At 47.9% G+C, this 21,699-nt stretch overlaps 6 protein-coding genes and 1 long non-coding RNA gene across 10 annotated transcripts; all 7 read left to right on the top strand.

Moving 5' to 3' along the window:
- Positions 1 to 1,842: 1,842 nt before the first annotated feature.
- On the top strand, positions 1,843 to 5,226 carry LOC308388804 (inverted formin-2-like; the record flags this gene model as incomplete). Its single annotated transcript, XM_080869730.1, has 11 exons — positions 1,843 to 1,860; positions 2,551 to 2,621; positions 2,738 to 2,858; positions 2,993 to 3,157; positions 3,394 to 3,488; positions 3,541 to 3,605; positions 3,859 to 3,981; positions 4,053 to 4,397; positions 4,498 to 4,566; positions 4,812 to 4,868; positions 5,028 to 5,226. 10 exons carry the CDS (start codon positions 1,843 to 1,845, stop codon positions 4,865 to 4,867), a joined length of 1,128 nt encoding a protein of 375 aa, XP_080725856.1. The 3' UTR covers position 4,868; positions 5,028 to 5,226.
- LOC308388803 (inverted formin-2-like) lies at positions 5,018 to 8,322 on the top strand (the record flags this gene model as incomplete). The annotated part of the gene is made up of 11 exons (XM_080869729.1): positions 5,018 to 5,035; positions 5,648 to 5,718; positions 5,835 to 5,955; positions 6,090 to 6,254; positions 6,491 to 6,585; positions 6,638 to 6,702; positions 6,956 to 7,078; positions 7,150 to 7,494; positions 7,595 to 7,663; positions 7,909 to 7,965; positions 8,125 to 8,322. 10 exons carry the CDS (start codon positions 5,018 to 5,020, stop codon positions 7,962 to 7,964), a joined length of 1,128 nt encoding a protein of 375 aa, XP_080725855.1. The 3' UTR covers position 7,965; positions 8,125 to 8,322.
- A 223-nt stretch (positions 8,323 to 8,545) lies between these two features.
- On the top strand, positions 8,546 to 10,537 carry LOC308388444 (inverted formin-2-like). 4 transcript variants are annotated; one of them, XM_080869199.1, is made up of 7 exons: positions 8,546 to 8,662; positions 8,745 to 8,815; positions 8,932 to 9,052; positions 9,187 to 9,351; positions 9,588 to 9,799; positions 10,053 to 10,175; positions 10,247 to 10,537. In XM_080869199.1, the coding sequence occupies exons 3-5, from the start codon at positions 9,023 to 9,025 to the stop codon at positions 9,705 to 9,707; spliced, it is 315 nt and encodes a 104-aa protein (XP_080725325.1). In that variant the 5' UTR covers positions 8,546 to 8,662; positions 8,745 to 8,815; positions 8,932 to 9,022; the 3' UTR covers positions 9,708 to 9,799; positions 10,053 to 10,175; positions 10,247 to 10,537. The 4 variants fall into 4 exon arrangements, with proteins under 4 accessions (XP_080725325.1, XP_080725324.1, XP_080725322.1 ...); XM_080869198.1 differs by having other exon boundaries at positions 8,745 to 9,052; positions 10,267 to 10,537; XM_080869196.1 differs by having other exon boundaries at positions 8,745 to 9,052.
- A 2-nt stretch (positions 10,538 to 10,539) lies between these two features.
- On the top strand, positions 10,540 to 11,414 carry LOC308388445. The gene is made up of 3 exons (XR_013970094.1): positions 10,540 to 10,591; positions 11,006 to 11,062; positions 11,222 to 11,414. It is a non-coding gene; the product is annotated as an uncharacterized lncRNA (long non-coding RNA).
- Positions 11,415 to 11,761: 347 nt separating this feature from the next.
- Positions 11,762 to 14,513, top strand: LOC308388802 (inverted formin-2-like; the record flags this gene model as incomplete). The annotated part of the gene is made up of 11 exons (XM_080869728.1): positions 11,762 to 11,797; positions 11,841 to 11,911; positions 12,028 to 12,148; positions 12,283 to 12,447; positions 12,684 to 12,778; positions 12,831 to 12,895; positions 13,149 to 13,271; positions 13,343 to 13,687; positions 13,788 to 13,856; positions 14,102 to 14,158; positions 14,318 to 14,513. 10 exons carry the CDS (start codon positions 11,762 to 11,764, stop codon positions 14,155 to 14,157), a joined length of 1,146 nt encoding a protein of 381 aa, XP_080725854.1. The 3' UTR covers position 14,158; positions 14,318 to 14,513.
- Positions 14,308 to 17,750, top strand: LOC308388801 (inverted formin-2-like; the record flags this gene model as incomplete). The annotated part of the gene is made up of 11 exons (XM_080869727.1): positions 14,308 to 14,325; positions 14,911 to 14,991; positions 15,074 to 15,144; positions 15,261 to 15,381; positions 15,516 to 15,680; positions 15,917 to 16,007; positions 16,382 to 16,504; positions 16,576 to 16,920; positions 17,021 to 17,089; positions 17,335 to 17,391; positions 17,551 to 17,750. The coding sequence occupies 10 exons, from the start codon at positions 14,308 to 14,310 to the stop codon at positions 17,388 to 17,390; spliced, it is 1,140 nt and encodes a 379-aa protein (XP_080725853.1). The 3' UTR covers position 17,391; positions 17,551 to 17,750.
- Positions 17,751 to 18,142: 392 nt separating this feature from the next.
- Positions 18,143 to 21,028, top strand: LOC308388696 (uncharacterized protein). Its single transcript, XM_080869551.1, has 10 exons — positions 18,143 to 18,264; positions 18,347 to 18,417; positions 18,534 to 18,654; positions 18,789 to 18,953; positions 19,190 to 19,280; positions 19,655 to 19,777; positions 19,849 to 20,193; positions 20,294 to 20,362; positions 20,608 to 20,664; positions 20,824 to 21,028. The coding sequence occupies exons 3-9, from the start codon at positions 18,625 to 18,627 to the stop codon at positions 20,661 to 20,663; spliced, it is 879 nt and encodes a 292-aa protein (XP_080725677.1). The 5' UTR covers positions 18,143 to 18,264; positions 18,347 to 18,417; positions 18,534 to 18,624; the 3' UTR covers position 20,664; positions 20,824 to 21,028.
- The last annotated feature ends 671 nt before the right edge of the window (positions 21,029 to 21,699 follow it).

The following is a 21,699-nucleotide window of genomic DNA, read 5'->3' as shown; positions in this document are numbered from 1 at the left end:
GCGGCTCAGTCTGCAGGACTCATACCCTGCCGCACGTTTGCATGTGTCATTTAAACTATGTCTCAGCCAGCCAATCGGCTCTGACTTGAACCGTGACAAAGTGTGGTAGCTGCCACACATTAGTCCTGTTTCCCTGTAAATGTTAAGCTCCGCCCTCTCTGGGGGGCCGGTTAGCCTGCTGAAGTTTGAACTGTGTGTTCCTTTTATTCTTCGATCAGGAGAACGAAGGTCACAGGGAGCAGGAGAAGAGGAGGAAGAGGTTGGAGGAAGGGAGGAAACTGAGAGAAGAAGCCCCCACCAGAAAGATCAGCAAGTCAGACACCATTATTTCACCTTAAATCCTCCCTCCTTAAATGGAGAGACAGGTGTCCCTCACCTGTCTCTCCAGGTGTGGCAGGTGAAGGACAGGTCAAGTGCAAGTGGAGAACAGGTGAGACATGTGAAGGGCCGGTGACGGACAGGTCGAGAATCAATAGCTGACATCAGCAACATTTTTCTGCAACAGTTTATCAGCAGCTGAATATTTAAAGGAAATGATGTGACAGCATCAGGACGAGAAGAAAGTTTGTAAAGATTAAATGCTGCTGTACCTGTGAGGCTGTCAGGTGATGCAGTGACAGCTTTCACCTGTTGTTTGTGACACGTGCGCTAAGCTCACAGGGGAACGTGTGTCTGTGCTGCAGTTAGGACAGACATGGCCAATTGGGACGAAGGATGCACCGTCGACAACCTGCTGGCCGAGATCAGGAAGGGCTGCAGGCTGAGGAAGACAAGCCCACGGGCAGAGCCGGACGGTGGGGTCGAAGGTGAGAGCCCGGCAGGACTTCTGCAGACTTTCTTGTCACTACTGCTCGTTTGATCAAGTTCTCCTTTTCAGGTCACCCCGGGGTCACGCAGATGTCACCGGCCCAAGATAAGCCAGATTTTCCCGAGAAGCCTCGGGAGGAGGTCCGGACTCCCACACATCCACCTGCTGGAACCAGACCAGAACCGGAGCCAGCAGAGCCAGACAGAGCTGCCTCAGAGCTCCAGGCCCTCTGTGAACGCCCCGCAGCTGAGGTCCAGGGTCCGGAGTCTGAAGTGGACACCAGACCGGCGCAGCAGGAAGTCCAGCACACAGCTAGTCAGCAGGATGTGACCCAGGTCAACAGGAGCAAAGATCCTAACCCGGAAGATTCTGCTCCCCGGAACGCATCAAACACCTTAGACACCAGCCCAGCAGGTAGAGTGAGGCGCTGTGCTCTCTGCTTCAGGCTTTGAGCACGCTCAGTGCTGCTGTTTGTTTCTGAAACATGGAAATTTTAATGCTTCCTGTCCCACAGCCCACCCACACAGATCAAGTTGTGTTCAGTGTTTGCAGCAGAGTGACGGAGACTCGGCCGCAGATTACAGTTGAGTGGAGTCGAGATTGCCATACCATGGTGATGTAGCCGGGTCAGTCTGGCTGTTGTGATGTAGCTCTGAGTCTATGAGGTCACTTCCTGTTCCTGAACATTAGTGTTTCCTGTGACATGGTGAGCTGAGGCTCAGGCTGTAAGGTCTCATCAAGACGATGATAGAACATCCTTTAGTGTTGATGATGAAATAAGCTTTATATCTAGAAACCGACCAATCGTATCCTCTCTTTGATCTCCAGAAGGCCACACAGGAAGAAAGCGTTTGAAGAAAAAGAAAAAATGCATCCTTCAGTGAGGTGAGCTCACCTGCAGCTGTGCATAAATCCACGTCAGCGGCGATTCACTGCTGTCCTTCACTCTAAAGCATTTCATTGGTCGAAATGTTTTTATGTTGTGGGATTTAAGGTCTTTTTTTAAATATCATTTATTATTTTATTCTTCTTCTATGGTTCCAGGTACATGGGTCAGGACTTGTTTCTGTGGCGACAGGACTGGACCTGCAGGAGAACAAAGTGTTTAACCCTCTGTAGAACCTGGGACCATTTCGTGGCCTTTGCGTTTTTTAATTCCACACCATTTCCACTGTGTTTTACGGAAGAGGATTAGGGCCACTGGAAAAAAAAAGGAAAGAATTCTGACTTTAATCTCAGAATTCTGAAAAAAAGAAGTCAGAATTCTGAGATTAAAGTCAGAATCCTGAAAAAAAGAAGTCAGAATTCTGAGATTAAAGTCAGAATTCTGACTTTTTTCAGAATTCTGAGAAAAAAGTCAGAATTCTGAGATTAAAGTCAGAATTCTGACTTTTTTCAGAATTCTGAGATTAAAGTCAGAATTCTGAGATTAAAGTCAGAATTCTGAGATTAAAGTCAGAATTCTGACTTTAATCTCAGAATTCTGAAAAAAAGAAGTCAGAATTCTGAGATTAAAGTCAGAATTCTGACTTTTTTCAGAATTCTGAGAAAAAAGTCAGAATTCTGAGATTAAAGTCAGAATTCTGAGATTAAAGTCAGAATTCTGACCGAAACCAAAGCCAACAAGTCGAGAGTCACGCTGCTGCACCACATCCTGCAGGTAATGCTGGGAATACTACGAATACTGGGGAATACTGCAGTATTCTCATAATAATTCAGTTGCTGCTGTTTGTGACCCTTAGGAGGCTGAAGAGAATCACCCCGACCTGCTCAACCTGCCCGATGACCTGGAGATCTGTGCAAAGGCTGCTGGGTAAACACATATAGGAGTTCAGTCACGTACAGACTGCTGGGTGGAGTCTGTGACGTGGTAGCTCAGGTGTTTCGCCTGCAGCGGTGTTAAATGTTGCCCTCTGACTCCACCTGCAGGCTCAGCTTGGACTCTATTCAGTCTGAAACAAAGACTCTAAACAAACGGCTGAAAAACTCAGAGAGGAGCGTTTCCTCCTCATCTGACGACATGAAGGAGCATTACCTGTCCACCATACAGGTGAGTCACTCAGGATGAGGCTGTCACCTTTACGGGCAGATAAATCCAGTCTGTACACTCACTGACACCGTTTTAGTGGGACAGACCTGCTGTTCCAGGTGAACTTACCTGTTGTTCTTATGTGGTGTTACCAGGAGAGCCTGCAGGCTGTTGAGCAGCTGCAACTCCTGCTGTCATCTGTGGAGGAGCAGAGGAAGCACCTGTCCGCCTACCTCTGTGAGGACAGCAGCAGCTTCTCCCTCGAAGAGCTCTTCAGCACCATCAAGGCATTCAGAGACCTCTTCCTTCGAACCCTCAAGGTCAGCGCCAATCGCAGTGCGGCTCAGTCTGCAGGACTCATACCCTGCCGCACGTTTGCATGTGTCATTTAAACTATGTCTCAGCCAGCCAATCGGCTCTGACTTGAACCGTGACAAAGTGTGGTAGCTGCCACACATTAGTCCTGTTTCCCTGTAAATGTTAAGCTCCGCCCTCTCTGGGGGGCCGGTTAGCCTGCTGAAGTTTGAACTGTGTGTTCCTTTTATTCTTCGATCAGGAGAACGAAGGTCACAGGGAGCAGGAGAAGAGGAGGAAGAGGTTGGAGGAAGGGAGGAAACTGAGAGAAGAAGCCCCCACCAGAAAGATCAGCAAGTCAGACACCATTATTTCACCTTAAATCCTCCCTCCTTAAATGGAGAGACAGGTGTCCCTCACCTGTCTCTCCAGGTGTGGCAGGTGAAGGACAGGTCAAGTGCAAGTGGAGAACAGGTGAGACATGTGAAGGGCCGGTGACGGACAGGTCGAGAATCAATAGCTGACATCAGCAACATTTTTCTGCAACAGTTTATCAGCAGCTGAATATTTAAAGGAAATGATGTGACAGCATCAGGACGAGAAGAAAGTTTGTAAAGATTAAATGCTGCTGTACCTGTGAGGCTGTCAGGTGATGCAGTGACAGCTTTCACCTGTTGTTTGTGACACGTGCGCTAAGCTCACAGGGGAACGTGTGTCTGTGCTGCAGTTAGGACAGACATGGCCAATTGGGACGAAGGATGCACCGTCGACAACCTGCTGGCCGAGATCAGGAAGGGCTGCAGGCTGAGGAAGACAAGCCCACGGGCAGAGCCGGACGGTGGGGTCGAAGGTGAGAGCCCGGCAGGACTTCTGCAGACTTTCTTGTCACTACTGCTCGTTTGATCAAGTTCTCCTTTTCAGGTCACCCCGGGGTCACGCAGATGTCACCGGCCCAAGATAAGCCAGATTTTCCCGAGAAGCCTCGGGAGGAGGTCCGGACTCCCACACATCCACCTGCTGGAACCAGACCAGAACCGGAGCCAGCAGAGCCAGACAGAGCTGCCTCAGAGCTCCAGGCCCTCTGTGAACGCCCCGCAGCTGAGGTCCAGGGTCCGGAGTCTGAAGTGGACACCAGACCGGCGCAGCAGGAAGTCCAGCACACAGCTAGTCAGCAGGATGTGACCCAGGTCAACAGGAGCAAAGATCCTAACCCGGAAGATTCTGCTCCCCGGAACGCATCAAACACCTTAGACACCAGCCCAGCAGGTAGAGTGAGGCGCTGTGCTCTCTGCTTCAGGCTTTGAGCACGCTCAGTGCTGCTGTTTGTTTCTGAAACATGGAAATTTTAATGCTTCCTGTCCCACAGCCCACCCACACAGATCAAGTTGTGTTCAGTGTTTGCAGCAGAGTGACGGAGACTCGGCCGCAGATTACAGTTGAGTGGAGTCGAGATTGCCATACCATGGTGATGTAGCCGGGTCAGTCTGGCTGTTGTGATGTAGCTCTGAGTCTATGAGGTCACTTCCTGTTCCTGAACATTAGTGTTTCCTGTGACATGGTGAGCTGAGGCTCAGGCTGTAAGGTCTCATCAAGACGATGATAGAACATCCTTTAGTGTTGATGATGAAATAAGCTTTATATCTAGAAACCGACCAATCGTATCCTCTCTTTGATCTCCAGAAGGCCACACAGGAAGAAAGCGTTTGAAGAAAAAGAAAAAATGCATCCTTCAGTGAGGTGAGCTCACCTGCAGCTGTGCATAAATCCACGTCAGCGGCGATTCACTGCTGTCCTTCACTCTAAAGCATTTCATTGGTCGAAATGTTTTTATGTTGTGGGATTTAAGGTCTTTTTTTAAATATCATTTATTATTTTATTCTTCTTCTATGGTTCCAGGTACATGGGTCAGGACTTGTTTCTGTGGCGACAGGACTGGACCTGCAGGAGAACAAAGTGTTTAACCCTCTGTAGAACCTGGGACCATTTCGTGGCCTTTGCGTTTTTTAATTCCACACCATTTCCACTGTGTTTTACGGAAGAGGATTAGGGCCACTGGAAAAAAAAAAGGAAAGAATTCTGACTTTAATCTCAGAATTCTGAAAAAAAGAAGTCAGAATTCTGAGATTAAAGTCAGAATTCTGACTTTTTTCAGAATTCTGAGAAAAAAGTCAGAATTCTGAGATTAAAGTCAGAATTCTGAGATTAAAGTCAGAATTCTGACTTTAATCTCAGAATTCTGAAAAAAAAGAAGTCAGAATTCTGAGATTAAAGTCAGAATTCTGACTTTTTTCAGAATTCTGAGAAAAAAGTCAGAATTCTGAGAAAAAAGTCAGAATTCTGAGATTAAAGTCAGAATTCTGAGATTAAAGTCAGAATTCTGACCGAAACCAAAGCCAACAAGTCGAGAGTCACGCTGCTGCACCACATCCTGCAGGTAATGCTGGGAATACTACGAATACTGGGGAATACTGCAGTATTCTCATAATAATTCAGTTGCTGCTGTTTGTGACCCTTAGGAGGCTGAAGAGAATCACCCCGACCTGCTCAACCTGCCCGATGACCTGGAGATCTGTGCAAAGGCTGCTGGGTAAACACATATAGGAGTTCAGTCACGTACAGACTGCTGGGTGGAGTCTGTGACGTGGTAGCTCAGGTGTTTCGCCTGCAGCGGTGTTAAATGTTACCCTCTGACTCCACCTGCAGGCTCAGCTTGGACTCTATTCAGTCTGAAACAAAGACTCTAAACAAACGGCTGAAAAACTCAGAGAGGAGCGTTTCCTCCTCATCTGACGACATGAAGGAGCATTACCTGTCCACCATACAGGTGAGTCACTCAGGATGAGGCTGTCACCTTTACGGGCAGATAAATCCAGTCTGTACACTCACTGACATCGTTTTAGTGGGACAGACCTGCTGTTCCAGGTGAACTTACCTGTTGTTCTTATGTGGTGTTACCAGGAGAGCCTGCAGGCTGTTGAGCAGCTGCAACTCCTGCTGTCATCTGTGGAGGAGCAGAGGAAGCACCTGTCCGCCTACCTCTGTGAGGACAGCAGCAGCTTCTCCCTCGAAGAGCTCTTCAGCACCATCAAGGCATTCAGAGACCTCTTCCTTCGAACCCTCAAGGTCAGCGCCAATCGCAGTGCGGCTCAGTCTGCAGGACTCATACCCTGCCGCACGTTTGCATGTGTCATTTAAACTATGTCTCAGCCAGCCAATCGGCTCTGACTTGAACCGTGACAAAGTGTGGTAGCTGCCACACATTAGTCCTGTTTCCCTGTAAATGTTAAGCTCCGCCCTCTCTGGGGGGCCGGTTAGCCTGCTGAAGTTTGAACTGTGTGTTCCTTTTATTCTTCGATCAGGAGAACGAAGGTCACAGGGAGCAGGAGAAGAGGAGGAAGAGGTTGGAGGAAGGGAGGAAACTGAGAGAAGAAGCCCCCACCAGAAAGATCAGCAAGTCAGACACCATTATTTCACCTTAAATCCTCCCTCCTTAAATGGAGAGACAGGTGTCCCTCACCTGTCTCTCCAGGTGTGGCAGGTGAAGGACAGGTCAAGTGCAAGTGGAGAACAGGTGAGACATGTGAAGGGCCGGTGACGGACAGGTCGAGAATCAATAGCTGACATCAGCAACATTTTTCTGCAACAGTTTATCAGCAGCTGAATATTTAAAGGAAATGATGTGACAGCATCAGGACGAGAAGAAAGTTTGTAAAGATTAAATGCTGCTGTACCTGTGAGGCTGTCAGGTGATGCAGTGACAGCTTTCACCTGTTGTTTGTGACACGTGCGCTAAGCTCACAGGGGAACGTGTGTCTGTGCTGCAGTTAGGACAGACATGGCCAATTGGGACGAAGGATGCACCGTCGACAACCTGCTGGCCGAGATCAGGAAGGGCTGCAGGCTGAGGAAGACAAGCCCACGGGCAGAGCCGGACGGTGGGGTCGAAGGTGAGAGCCCGGCAGGACTTCTGCAGACTTTCTTGTCACTACTGCTCGTTTGATCAAGTTCTCCTTTTCAGGTCACCCCGGGGTCACGCAGATGTCACCGGCCCAAGATAAGCCAGATTTTCCCGAGAAGCCTCGGGAGGAGGTCCGGACTCCCACACATCCACCTGCTGGAACCAGACCAGAACCGGAGCCAGCAGAGCCAGACAGAGCTGCCTCAGAGCTCCAGGCCCTCTGTGAACGCCCCGCAGCTGAGGTCCAGGGTCCGGAGTCTGAAGTGGACACCAGACCGGCGCAGCAGGAAGTCCAGCACACAGCTAGTCAGCAGGATGTGACCCAGGTCAACAGGAGCAAAGATCCTAACCCGGAAGATTCTGCTCCCCGGAACGCATCAAACACCTTAGACACCAGCCCAGCAGGTAGAGTGAGGCGCTGTGCTCTCTGCTTCAGGCTTTGAGCACGCTCAGTGCTGCTGTTTGTTTCTGAAACATGGAAATTTTAATGCTTCCTGTCCCACAGCCCACCCACACAGATCAAGTTGTGTTCAGTGTTTGCAGCAGAGTGACGGAGACTCGGCCGCAGATTACAGTTGAGTGGAGTCGAGATTGCCATACCATGGTGATGTAGCCGGGTCAGTCTGGCTGTTGTGATGTAGCTCTGAGTCTATGAGGTCACTTCCTGTTCCTGAACATTAGTGTTTCCTGTGACATGGTGAGCTGAGGCTCAGGCTGTAAGGTCTCATCAAGACGATGATAGAACATCCTTTAGTGTTGATGATGAAATAAGCTTTATATCTAGAAACCGACCAATCGTATCCTCTCTTTGATCTCCAGAAGGCCACACAGGAAGAAAGCGTTTGAAGAAAAAGAAAAAATGCATCCTTCAGTGAGGTGAGCTCACCTGCAGCTGTGCATAAATCCACGTCAGCGGCGATTCACTGCTGTCCTTCACTCTAAAGCATTTCATTGGTCGAAATGTTTTTATGTTGTGGGATTTAAGGTCTTTTTTTAAATATCATTTATTATTTTATTCTTCTTCTATGGTTCCAGGTACATGGGTCAGGACTTGTTTCTGTGGCGACAGGACTGGACCTGCAGGAGAACAAAGTGTTTAACCCTCTGTAGAACCTGGGACCATTTCGTGGCCTTTGCGTTTTTTAATTCCACACCATTTCCACTGTGTTTTACGGAAGAGGATTAGGGCCACTGGAAAAAAAAAGGAAAGAATTCTGACTTTAATCTCAGAATTCTGAAAAAAAGAAGTCAGAATTCTGAGATTAAAGTCAGAATCCTGAAAAAAAGAAGTCAGAATTCTGAGATTAAAGTCAGAATTCTGACTTTTTTCAGAATTCTGAGATTAAAGTCAGAATTCTGAGATTAAAGTCAGAATTCTGAGATTAAAGTCAGAATTCTGACTTTAATCTCAGAATTCTGAAAAAAAGAAGTCAGAATTCTGAGATTAAAGTCAGAATTCTGACTTTTTTCAGAATTCTGAGAAAAAAGTCAGAATTCTGAGATTAAAGTCAGAATTCTGACCGAAACCAAAGCCAACAAGTCGAGAGTCACGCTGCTGCACCACATCCTGCAGGTAATGCTGGGAATACTACGAATACTGGGGAATACTGCAGTATTCTCATAATAATTCAGTTGCTGCTGTTTGTGACCCTTAGGAGGCTGAAGAGAATCACCCCGACCTGCTCAACCTGCCCGATGACCTGGAGATCTGTGCAAAGGCTGCTGGGTAAACACATATAGGAGTTCAGTCACGTACAGACTGCTGGGTGGAGTCTGTGACGTGGTAGCTCAGGTGTTTCGCCTGCAGCGGTGTTAAATGTTGCCCTCTGACTCCACCTGCAGGCTCAGCTTGGACTCTATTCAGTCTGAAACAAAGACTCTAAACAAACGGCTGAAAAACTCAGAGAGGAGCGTTTCCTCCTCATCTGACGACATGAAGGAGCATTACCTGTCCACCATACAGGTGAGTCACTCAGGATGAGGCTGTCACCTTTACGGGCAGATAAATCCAGTCTGTACACTCACTGACACCGTTTTAGTGGGACAGACCTGCTGTTCCAGGTGAACTTACCTGTTGTTCTTATGTGGTGTTACCAGGAGAGCCTGCAGGCTGTTGAGCAGCTGCAACTCCTGCTGTCATCTGTGGAGGAGCAGAGGAAGCACCTGTCCGCCTACCTCTGTGAGGACAGCAGCAGCTTCTCCCTCGAAGAGCTCTTCAGCACCATCAAGGCATTCAGAGACCTCTTCCTTCGAACCCTCAAGGTCAGCGCCAATCGCAGTGCGGCTCAGTCTGCAGGACTCATACCCTGCCGCACGTTTGCATGTGTCATTTAAACTATGTCTCAGCCAGCCAATCGGCTCTGACTTGAACCGTGACAAAGTGTGGTAGCTGCCACACATTAGTCCTGTTTCCCTGTAAATGTTAAGCTCCGCCCTCTCTGGGGGGCCGGTTAGCCTGCTGAAGTTTGAACTGTGTGTTCCTTTTATTCTTCGATCAGGAGAACGAAGGTCACAGGGAGCAGGAGAAGAGGAGGAAGAGGTTGGAGGAAGGGAGGAAACTGAGAGAAGAAGCCCCCACCAGAAAGATCAGCAAGTCAGACACCATTATTTCACCTTAAATCCTCCCTCCTTAAATGGAGAGACAGGTGTCCCTCACCTGTCTCTCCAGGTGTGGCAGGTGAAGGACAGGTCAAGTGCAAGTGGAGAACAGGTGAGACATGTGAAGGGCCGGTGACGGACAGGTCGAGAATCAATAGCTGACATCAGCAACATTTTTCTGCAACAGTTTATCAGCAGCTGAATATTTAAAGGAAATGATGTGACAGCATCAGGACGAGAAGAAAGTTTGTAAAGATTAAATGCTGCTGTACCTGTGAGGCTGTCAGGTGATGCAGTGACAGCTTTCACCTGTTGTTTGTGACACGTGCGCTAAGCTCACAGGGGAACGTGTGTCTGTGCTGCAGTTAGGACAGACATGGCCAATTGGGACGAAGGATGCACCGTCGACAACCTGCTGGCCGAGATCAGGAAGGGCTGCAGGCTGAGGAAGACAAGCCCACGGGCAGAGCCGGACGGTGGGGTCGAAGGTGAGAGCCCGGCAGGACTTCTGCAGACTTTCTTGTCACTACTGCTCGTTTGATCAAGTTCTCCTTTTCAGGTCACCCCGGGGTCACGCAGATGTCACCGGCCCAAGATAAGCCAGATTTTCCCGAGAAGCCTCGGGAGGAGGTCCGGACTCCCACACATCCACCTGCTGGAACCAGACCAGAACCGGAGCCAGCAGAGCCAGACAGAGCTGCCTCAGAGCTCCAGGCCCTCTGTGAACGCCCCGCAGCTGAGGTCCAGGGTCCGGAGTCTGAAGTGGACACCAGACCGGCGCAGCAGGAAGTCCAGCACACAGCTAGTCAGCAGGATGTGACCCAGGTCAACAGGAGCAAAGATCCTAACCCAGAAGATTCTGCTCCCCGGAACGCATCAAACACCTTAGACACCAGCCCAGCAGGTAGAGTGAGGCGCTGTGCTCTCTGCTTCAGGCTTTGAGCACGCTCAGTGCTGCTGTTTGTTTCTGAAACATGGAAATTTTAATGCTTCCTGTCCCACAGCCCACCCACACAGATCAAGTTGTGTTCAGTGTTTGCAGCAGAGTGACGGAGACTCGGCCGCAGATTACAGTTGAGTGGAGTCGAGATTGCCATACCATGGTGATGTAGCCGGGTCAGTCTGGCTGTTGTGATGTAGCTCTGAGTCTATGAGGTCACTTCCTGTTCCTGAACATTAGTGTTTCCTGTGACATGGTGAGCTGAGGCTCAGGCTGTAAGGTCTCATCAAGACGATGATAGAACATCCTTTAGTGTTGATGATGAAATAAGCTTTATATCTAGAAACCGACCAATCGTATCCTCTCTTTGATCTCCAGAAGGCCACACAGGAAGAAAGCGTTTGAAGAAAAAGAAAAAATGCATCCTTCAGTGAGGTGAGCTCACCTGCAGCTGTGCATAAATCCACGTCAGCGGCGATTCACTGCTGTCCTTCACTCTAAAGCATTTCATTGGTCGAAATGTTTTTATGTTGTGGGATTTAAGGTCTTTTTTTAAATATCATTTATTATTTTATTCTTCTTCTATGGTTCCAGGTACATGGGTCAGGACTTGTTTCTGTGGCGACAGGACTGGACCTGCAGGAGAACAAAGTGTTTAACCCTCTGTAGAACCTGGGACCATTTCGTGGCCTTTGCGTTTTTTAATTCCACACCATTTCCACTGTGTTTTACGGAAGAGGATTAGGGCCACTGGAAAAAAAAAGGAAAGAATTCTGACTTTAATCTCAGAATTCTGAAAAAAAGAAGTCAGAATTCTGAGATTAAAGTCAGAATTCTGACTTTTTTCAGAATTCTGAGAAAAAAGTCAGAATTCTGAGATTAAAGTCAGAATTCTGAGATTAAAGTCAGAATTCTGACTTTAATCTCAGAATTCTGAAAAAAAAGAAGTCAGAATTCTGAGATTAAAGTCAGAATTCTGACTTTTTTCAGAATTCTGAGAAAAAAGTCAGAATTCTGAGAAAAAAGTCAGAATTCTGAGATTAAAGTCAGAATTCTGAGATTAAAGTCAGAATTCTGACCGAAACCAAAGCCAACAAGTCGAGAGTCACGCTGCTGCACCACATCCTGCAGGTAATGCTGGGAATACTACGAATACTGGGGAATACTGCAGTATTCTCATAATAATTCAGTTGCTGCTGTTTGTGACCCTTAGGAGGCTGAAGAGAATCACCCCGACCTGCTCAACCTGCCCGATGACCTGGAGATCTGTGCAAAGGCTGCTGGGTAAACACATATAGGAGTTCAGTCACGTACAGACTGCTGGGTGGAGTCTGTGACGTGGTAGCTCAGGTGTTTCGCCTGCAGCGGTGTTAAATGTTACCCTCTGACTCCACCTGCAGGCTCAGCTTGGACTCTATTCAGTCTGAAACAAAGACTCTAAACAAACGGCTGAAAAACTCAGAGAGGAGCGTTTCCTCCTCATCTGACGACATGAAGGAGCATTACCTGTCCACCATACAGGTGAGTCACTCAGGATGAGGCTGTCACCTTTACGGGCAGATAAATCCAGTCTGTACACTCACTGACATCGTTTTAGTGGGACAGACCTGCTGTTCCAGGTGAACTTACCTGTTGTTCTTATGTGGTGTTACCAGGAGAGCCTGCAGGCTGTTGAGCAGCTGCAACTCCTGCTGTCATCTGTGGAGGAGCAGAGGAAGCACCTGTCCGCCTACCTCTGTGAGGACAGCAGCAGCTTCTCCCTCGAAGAGCTCTTCAGCACCATCAAGGCATTCAGAGACCTCTTCCTTCGAACCCTCAAGGTCAGCGCCAATCGCAGTGCGGCTCAGTCTGCAGGACTCATACCCTGCCGCACGTTTGCATGTGTCATTTAAACTATGTCTCAGCCAGCCAATCGGCTCTGACTTGAACCGTGACAAAGTGTGGTAGCTGCCACACATTAGTCCTGTTTCCCTGTAAATGTTAAGCTCCGCCCTCTCTGGGGGGCCGGTTAGCCTGCTGAAGTTTGAACTGTGTGTTCCTTTTATTCTTCGATCAGGAGAACGAAGGTCACAGGGAGCAGGAGAAGAGGAGGAAGAGGTTGGAGGAAGGGAGGAAACTGAGAGAAGAAGCCCCCACCAGAAAGATCAGCAAGTCAGACACCATTATTTCACCTTAAATCCTCCCTCCTTAAATGGAGAGACAGGTGTCCCTCACCTGTCTCTCCAGGTGTGGCAGGTGAAGGACAGGTCAAGTGCAAGTGGAGAACAGGTGAGACATGTGAAGGGCCGGTGACGGACAGGTCGAGAATCAATAGCTGACATCAGCAACATTTTTCTGCAACAGTTTATCAGCAGCTGAATATTTAAAGGAAATGATGTGACAGCATCAGGACGAGAAGAAAGTTTGTAAAGATTAAATGCTGCTGTACCTGTGAGGCTGTCAGGTGATGCAGTGACAGCTTTCACCTGTTGTTTGTGACACGTGCGCTAAGCTCACAGGGGAACGTGTGTCTGTGCTGCAGTTAGGACAGACATGGCCAATTGGGACGAAGGATGCACCGTCGACAACCTGCTGGCCGAGATCAGGAAGGGCTGCAGGCTGAGGAAGACAAGCCCACGGGCAGAGCCGGACGGTGGGGTCGAAGGTGAGAGCCCGGCAGGACTTCTGCAGACTTTCTTGTCACTACTGCTCGTTTGATCAAGTTCTCCTTTTCAGGTCACCCCGGGGTCACGCAGATGTCACCGGCCCAAGATAAGCCAGATTTTCCCGAGAAGCCTCGGGAGGAGGTCCGGACTCCCACACATCCACCTGCTGGAACCAGACCAGAACCGGAGCCAGCAGAGCCAGACAGAGCTGCCTCAGAGCTCCAGGCCCTCTGTGAACGCCCCGCAGCTGAGGTCCAGGGTCCGGAGTCTGAAGTGGACACCAGACCGGCGCAGCAGGAAGTCCAGCACACAGCTAGTCAGCAGGATGTGACCCAGGTCAACAGGAGCAAAGATCCTAACCCGGAAGATTCTGCTCCCCGGAACGCATCAAACACCTTAGACACCAGCCCAGCAGGTAGAGTGAGGCGCTGTGCTCTCTGCTTCAGGCTTTGAGCACGCTCAGTGCTGCTGTTTGTTTCTGAAACATGGAAATTTTAATGCTTCCTGTCCCACAGCCCACCCACACAGATCAAGTTGTGTTCAGTGTTTGCAGCAGAGTGACGGAGACTCGGCCGCAGATTACAGTTGAGTGGAGTCGAGATTGCCATACCATGGTGATGTAGCCGGGTCAGTCTGGCTGTTGTGATGTAGCTCTGAGTCTATGAGGTCACTTCCTGTTCCTGAACATTAGTGTTTCCTGTGACATGGTGAGCTGAGGCTCAGGCTGTAAGGTCTCATCAAGACGATGATAGAACATCCTTTAGTGTTGATGATGAAATAAGCTTTATATCTAGAAACCGACCAATCGTATCCTCTCTTTGATCTCCAGAAGGCCACACAGGAAGAAAGCGTTTGAAGAAAAAGAAAAAATGCATCCTTCAGTGAGGTGAGCTCACCTGCAGCTGTGCATAAATCCACGTCAGCGGCGATTCACTGCTGTCCTTCACTCTAAAGCATTTCATTGGTCGAAATGTTTTTATGTTGTGGGATTTAAGGTCTTTTTTTAAATATCATTTATTATTTTATTCTTCTTCTATGGTTCCAGGTACATGGGTCAGGACTTGTTTCTGTGGCGACAGGACTGGACCTGCAGGAGAACAAAGTGTTTAACCCTCTGTAGAACCTGGGACCATTTCGTGGCCTTTGCGTTTTTTAATTCCACACCATTTCCACTGTGTTTTACGGAAGAGGATTAGGGCCACTGGAAAAAAAAAGGAAAGAATTCTGACTTTAATCTCAGAATTCTGAAAAAAAGAAGTCAGAATTCTGAGATTAAAGTCAGAATCCTGAAAAAAAGAAGTCAGAATTCTGAGATTAAAGTCAGAATTCTGACTTTTTTCAGAATTCTGAGAAAAAAGTCAGAATTCTGAGATTAAAGTCAGAATTCTGACTTTTTTCAGAATTCTGAGAAAAAAGTCAGAATTCTGAGATTAAAGTCAGAATTCTGACTTTTTTCAGAATTCTGAGATTAAAGTCAGAATTCTGAGATTAAAGTCAGAATTCTGAGATTAAAGTCAGAATTCTGACTTTAATCTCAGAATTCTGAAAAAAAGAAGTCAGAATTCTGAGATTAAAGTCAGAATTCTGACTTTTTTCAGAATTCTGAGAAAAAAGTCAGAATTCTGAGATTAAAGTCAGAATTCTGAGATTAAAGTCAGAATTCTGACCGAAACCAAAGCCAACAAGTCGAGAGTCACGCTGCTGCACCACATCCTGCAGGTAATGCTGGGAATACTACGAATACTGGGGAATACTGCAGTATTCTCATAATAATTCAGTTGCTGCTGTTTGTGACCCTTAGGAGGCTGAAGAGAATCACCCCGACCTGCTCAACCTGCCCGATGACCTGGAGATCTGTGCAAAGACTGCTGGGTAAACACATATAGGAGTTCAGTCACGTACAGACTGCTGGGTGGAGTCTGTGACGTGGTAGCTCAGGTGTTTCGCCTGCAGCGGTGTTAAATGTTGCCCTCTGACTCCACCTGCAGGCTCAGCTTGGACTCTATTCAGTCTGAAACAAAGACTCTAAACAAACGGCTGAAAAACTCAGAGAGGAGCGTTTCCTCCTCATCTGACGACATGAAGGAGCAGTACCTGTCCACCATACAGGTGAGTCACTCAGGATGAGGCTGTCACCTTTACGGGCAGATAAATCCAGTCTGTACACTCACTGACACCGTTTTAGTGGGACAGACCTGCTGTTCCAGGTGAACTTACCTGTTGTTCTTATGTGGTGTTACCAGGAGAGCCTGCAGGCTGTTGAGCAGCTGCAACTCCTGCTGTCATCTGTGGAGGAGCAGAGGAAGCACCTGTCCGCCTACCTCTGTGAGGACAGCAGCAGCTTCTCCCTCGAAGAGCTCTTCAGCACCATCAAGGCATTCAGAGACCTCTTCCTTCGAACCCTCAAGGTCAGCGCCAATCGCAGTGCGGCTCAGTCTGCAGGACTCATACCCTGCCGCACGTTTGCATGTGTCATTTAAACTATGTCTCAGCCAGCCAATCGGCTCTGACTTGAACCGTGACAAAGTGTGGTAGCTGCCACACATTAGTCCTGTTTCCCTGTAAATGTTAAGCTCCGCCCTCTCTGGGGGGCCGGTTAGCCTGCTGAAGTTTGAACTGTGTGTTCCTTTTATTCTTCGATCAGGAGAACGAAGGTCACAGGGAGCAGGAGAAGAGGAGGAAGAGGTTGGAGGAAGGGAGGAAACTGAGAGAAGAAGCCCCCACCAGAAAGATCAGCAAGTCAGACACCATTATTTCACCTTAAATCCTCCCTCCTTAAATGGAGAGACAGGTGTCCCTCACCTGTCTCTCCAGGTGTGGCAGGTGAAGGACAGGTCAAGTGCAAGTGGAGAACAGGTGAGACATGTGAAGGGCCGGTGACGGACAGGTCGAGAATCAATAGCTGACATCAGCAACATTTTTCTGCAACAGTTTATCAGCAGCTGAATATTTAAAGGAAATGATGTGACAGCATCAGGACGAGAAGAAAGTTTGTAAAGATTAAATGCTGCTGTACCTGTGAGGCTGTCAGGTGATGCAGTGACAGCTTTCACCTGTTGTTTGTGACACGTGCGCTAAGCTCACAGGGGAACGTGTGTCTGTGCTGCAGTTAGGACAGACATGGCCAATTGGGACGAAGGATGCACCGTCGACAACCTGCTGGCCGAGATCAGGAAGGGCTGCAGGCTGAGGAAGACAAGCCCACGGGCAGAGCCGGACGGTGGGGTCGAAGGTGAGAGCCCGGCAGGACTTCTGCAGACTTTCTTGTCACTACTGCTCGTTTGATCAAGTTCTCCTTTTCAGGTCACCCCGGGGTCACGCAGATGTCACCGGCCCAAGATAAGCCAGATTTTCCCGAGAAGCCTCGGGAGGAGGTCCGGACTCCCACACATCCACCTGCTGGAACCAGACCAGAACCGGAGCCAGCAGAGCCAGACAGAGCTGCCTCAGAGCTCCAGGCCCTCTGTGAACGCCCCGCAGCTGAGGTCCAGGGTCCGGAGTCTGAAGTGGACACCAGACCGGCGCAGCAGGAAGTCCAGCACACAGCTAGTCAGCAGGATGTGACCCAGGTCAACAGGAGCAAAGATCCTAACCCGGAAGATTCTGCTCCCCGGAACGCATCAAACACCTTAGACACCAGCCCAGCAGGTAGAGTGAGGCGCTGTGCTCTCTGCTTCAGGCTTTGAGCACGCTCAGTGCTGCTGTTTGTTTCTGAAACATGGAAATTTTAATGCTTCCTGTCCCACAGCCCACCCACACAGATCAAGTTGTGTTCAGTGTTTGCAGCAGAGTGACGGAGACTCGGCCGCAGATTACAGTTGAGTGGAGTCGAGATTGCCATACCATGGTGATGTAGCCGGGTCAGTCTGGCTGTTGTGATGTAGCTCTGAGTCTATGAGGTCACTTCCTGTTCCTGAACATTAGTGTTTCCTGTGACATGGTGAGCTGAGGCTCAGGCTGTAAGGTCTCATCAAGACGATGATAGAACATCCTTTAGTGTTGATGATGAAATAAGCTTTATATCTAGAAACCGACCAATCGTATCCTCTCTTTGATCTCCAGAAGGCCACACAGGAAGAAAGCGTTTGAAGAAAAAGAAAAAATGCATCCTTCAGTGAGGTGAGCTCACCTGCAGCTGTGCATAAATCCACGTCAGCGGCGATTCACTGCTGTCCTTCACTCTAAAGCATTTCATTGGTCGAAATGTTTTTATGTTGTGGGATTTAAGGTCTTTTTTTAAATATCATTTATTATTTTATTCTTCTTCTATGGTTCCAGGTACATGGGTCAGGACTTGTTTCTGTGGCGACAGGACTGGACCTGCAGGAGAACAAAGTGTTTAACCCTCTGTAGAACCTGGGACCATTTCGTGGCCTTTGCGTTTTTTAATTCCACACCATTTCCACTGTGTTTTACGGAAGAGGATTAGGGCCACTGGAAAAAAAAAGGAAAGAATTCTGACTTTAATCTCAGAATTCTGAAAAAAAGAAGTCAGAATTCTGAGATTAAAGTCAGAATCCTGAAAAAAAGAAGTCAGAATTCTGAGATTAAAGTCAGAATTCTGACTTTTTTCAGAATTCTGAGAAAAAAGTCAGAATTCTGAGATTAAAGTCAGAATTCTGAGATTAAAGTCAGAATTCTGACTTTAATCTCAGAATTCTGAAAAAAAGAAGTCAGAATTCTGAGATTAAAGTCAGAATTCTGACTTTTTTCAGAATTCTGAGAAAAAAGTCAGAATTCTGAGATTAAAGTCAGAATTCTGACTTTAATCTCAGAATTCTGAAAAAAAGAAGTCAGAATTCTGAGATTAAAGTCAGAATTCTGACTTTTTTCAGAATTCTGAGAAAAAAGTCAGAATTCTGAGATTAAATTCAGAATTCTGACTTTAATCTCAGAAAAAAAAAAAGTCAGAATTCTGAGATTAAAGTCAGAATTCTGACCGAAACCAAAGCCAACAAGTCGAGAGTCACGCTGCTGCACCACATCCTGCAGGTAATGCTGGGAATACTACGAATACTGGGGAATACTGCAGTATTCTCATAATAATTCAGTTGCTGCTGTTTGTGACCCTTAGGAGGCTGAAGAGAATCACCCCGACCTGCTCAACCTGCCCGATGACCTGGAGATCTGTGCAAAGACTGCTGGGTAAACACATATAGGAGTTCAGTCACGTACAGACTGCTGGGTGGAGTCTGTGACGTGGTAGCTCAGGTGTTTCGCCTGCAGCGGTGTTAAATGTTGCCCTCTGACTCCACCTGCAGGCTCAGCTTGGACTCTATTCAGTCTGAAACAAAGACTCTAAACAAACGGCTGAAAAACTCAGAGAGGAGCGTTTCCTCCTCATCTGACGACATGAAGGAGCAGTACCTGTCCACCATACAGGTGAGTCACTCAGGATGAGGCTGTCACCTTTACGGGCAGATAAATCCAGTCTGTACACTCACTGACACCGTTTTAGTGGGACAGACCTGCTGTTCCAGGTGAACTTACCTGTTGTTCTTATGTGGTGTTACCAGGAGAGCCTGCAGGCTGTTGAGCAGCTGCAACTCCTGCTGTCATCTGTGGAGGAGCAGAGGAAGCACCTGTCCGCCTACCTCTGTGAGGACAGCAGCAGCTTCTCCCTCGAAGAGCTCTTCAGCACCATCAAGGCATTCAGAGACCTCTTCCTTCGAACCCTCAAGGTCAGCGCCAATCGCAGTGCGGCTCAGTCTGCAGGACTCATACCCTGCCGCACGTTTGCATGTGTCATTTAAACTATGTCTCAGCCAGCCAATCGGCTCTGACTTGAACCGTGACAAAGTGTGGTAGCTGCCACACATTAGTCCTGTTTCCCTGTAAATGTTAAGCTCCGCCCTCTCTGGGGGGCCGGTTAGCCTGCTGAAGTTTGAACTGTGTGTTCCTTTTATTCTTCGATCAGGAGAACGAAGGTCACAGGGAGCAGGAGAAGAGGAGGAAGAGGTTGGAGGAAGGGAGGAAACTGAGAGAAGAAGCCCCCACCAGAAAGATCAGCAAGTCAGACACCATTATTTCACCTTAAATCCTCCCTCCTTAAATGGAGAGACAGGTGTCCCTCACCTGTCTCTCCAGGTGTGGCAGGTGAAGGACAGGTCAAGTGCAAGTGGAGAACAGGTGAGACATGTGAAGGGCCGGTGACGGACAGGTCGAGAATCAATAGCTGACATCAGCAACATTTTTCTGCAACAGTTTATCAGCAGCTGAATATTTAAAGGAAATGATGTGACAGCATCAGGACGAGAAGAAAGTTTGTAAAGATTAAATGCTGCTGTACCTGTGAGGCTGTCAGGTGATGCAGTGACAGCTTTCACCTGTTGTTTGTGACACGTGCGCTAAGCTCACAGGGGAACGTGTGTCTGTGCTGCAGTTAGGACAGACATGGCCAATTGGGACGAAGGATGCACCGTCGACAACCTGCTGGCCGAGATCAGGAAGGGCTGCAGGCTGAGGAAGACAAGCCCACGGGCAGAGCCGGACGGTGGGGTCGAAGGTGAGAGCCCGGCAGGACTTCTGCAGACTTTCTTGTCACTACTGCTCGTTTGATCAAGTTCTCCTTTTCAGGTCACCCCGGGGTCACGCAGATGTCACCGGCCCAAGATAAGCCAGATTTTCCCGAGAAGCCTCGGGAGGAGGTCCGGACTCCCACACATCCACCTGCTGGAACCAGACCAGAACCGGAGCCAGCAGAGCCAGACAGAGCTGCCTCAGAGCTCCAGGCCCTCTGTGAACGCCCCGCAGCTGAGGTCCAGGGTCCGGAGTCTGAAGTGGACACCAGACCGGCGCAGCAGGAAGTCCAGCACACAGCTAGTCAGCAGGATGTGACCCAGGTCAACAGGAGCAAAGATCCTAACCCGGAAGATTCTGCTCCCCGGAACGCATCAAACACCTTAGACACCAGCCCAGCAGGTAGAGTGAGGCGCTGTGCTCTCTGCTTCAGGCTTTGAGCACGCTCAGTGCTGCTGTTTGTTTCTGAAACATGGAAATTTTAATGCTTCCTGTCCCACAGCCCACCCACACAGATCAAGTTGTGTTCAGTGTTTGCAGCAGAGTGACGGAGACTCGGCCGCAGATTACAGTTGAGTGGAGTCGAGATTGCCATACCATGGTGATGTAGCCGGGTCAGTCTGGCTGTTGTGATGTAGCTCTGAGTCTATGAGGTCACTTCCTGTTCCTGAACATTAGTGTTTCCTGTGACATGGTGAGCTGAGGCTCAGGCTGTAAGGTCTCATCAAGACGATGATAGAACATCCTTTAGTGTTGATGATGAAATAAGCTTTATATCTAGAAACCGACCAATCGTATCCTCTCTTTGATCTCCAGAAGGCCACACAGGAAGAAAGCGTTTGAAGAAAAAGAAAAAATGCATCCTTCAGTGAGGTGAGCTCACCTGCAGCTGTGCATAAATCCACGTCAGCGGCGATTCACTGCTGTCCTTCACTCTAAAGCATTTCATTGGTCGAAATGTTTTTATGTTGTGGGATTTAAGGTCTTTTTTTAAATATCATTTATTATTTTATTCTTCTTCTATGGTTCCAGGTACATGGGTCAGGACTTGTTTCTGTGGCGACAGGACTGGACCTGCAGGAGAACAAAGTGTTTAACCCTCTGTAGAACCTGGGACCATTTCGTGGCCTTTGCGTTTTTTAATTCCACACCATTTCCACTGTGTTTTACGGAAGAGGATTAGGGCCACTGGGAAAAAAAAAAGGAAAGAATTCTGACTTTAAAGTCAGAATTCTGACTTTAATCTCAGAATTCTGAAAAAAAGAAGTCAGAATTCTGAGATTAAAGTCAGAATTCTGACTTTTTTCAGAATTCTGAGAAAAAAGTCAGAATTCTGAGATTAAAGTCAGAATTCTGAGATTAAAGTCAGAATTCTGACTTTAATCTCAGAAAAAAAAAAAAGTCAGAATTCTGACTTTAATCTCAGAATTCTGACTTTAATCTCAGAATTCTGACTTTTTTCTCAGAATTCTGACTTTTTTCTCAGAATTCTGACTTTAATCTCAGAATTCTGACTTTTTTCTCAGAATTCTGACTTTAATCTCAGAATTCTGAGATTAAAGTCAGAATTGTTTGGTTTTTTTCCAGTGGCCCTAATCCTCTTCCGTAGTGTTTAATGGAGTATAGCCAAATTTTCAAACATGTATTTTTTTTCCCATTTTATTTTAAAATTTCAGTCTGAGTTTTTTAAATGAGCTTAAATGGCTGAATAAAAGGCATACATCCACTATCGAACCTCGTGGCCGATTTCTGCCCCTTGAAACCCATTATAAACGCTATTTTTCACTGCAAATTAATTACGGTCAAAGGGATCGTCGATGTTTAAGTTTCATTTTCATTTTGGAGGAGGCCTTAGAGTTGTAATTTTTTTATTTGTCCACCGGGTGGCGCCCTTGCTTCACATTTGAC

Source organism: Rhamphochromis sp. 'chilingali' (assembly GCF_963969265.1).
Source record: "Rhamphochromis sp. 'chilingali' genome assembly, chromosome: 20".
Taxonomy (NCBI): Eukaryota; Metazoa; Chordata; class Actinopteri; order Cichliformes; family Cichlidae; genus Rhamphochromis; species Rhamphochromis sp. 'chilingali'.
Note: the sequence above shows the minus strand (reverse complement) of the source record. Positions and strands in the feature narration are given on the sequence as shown.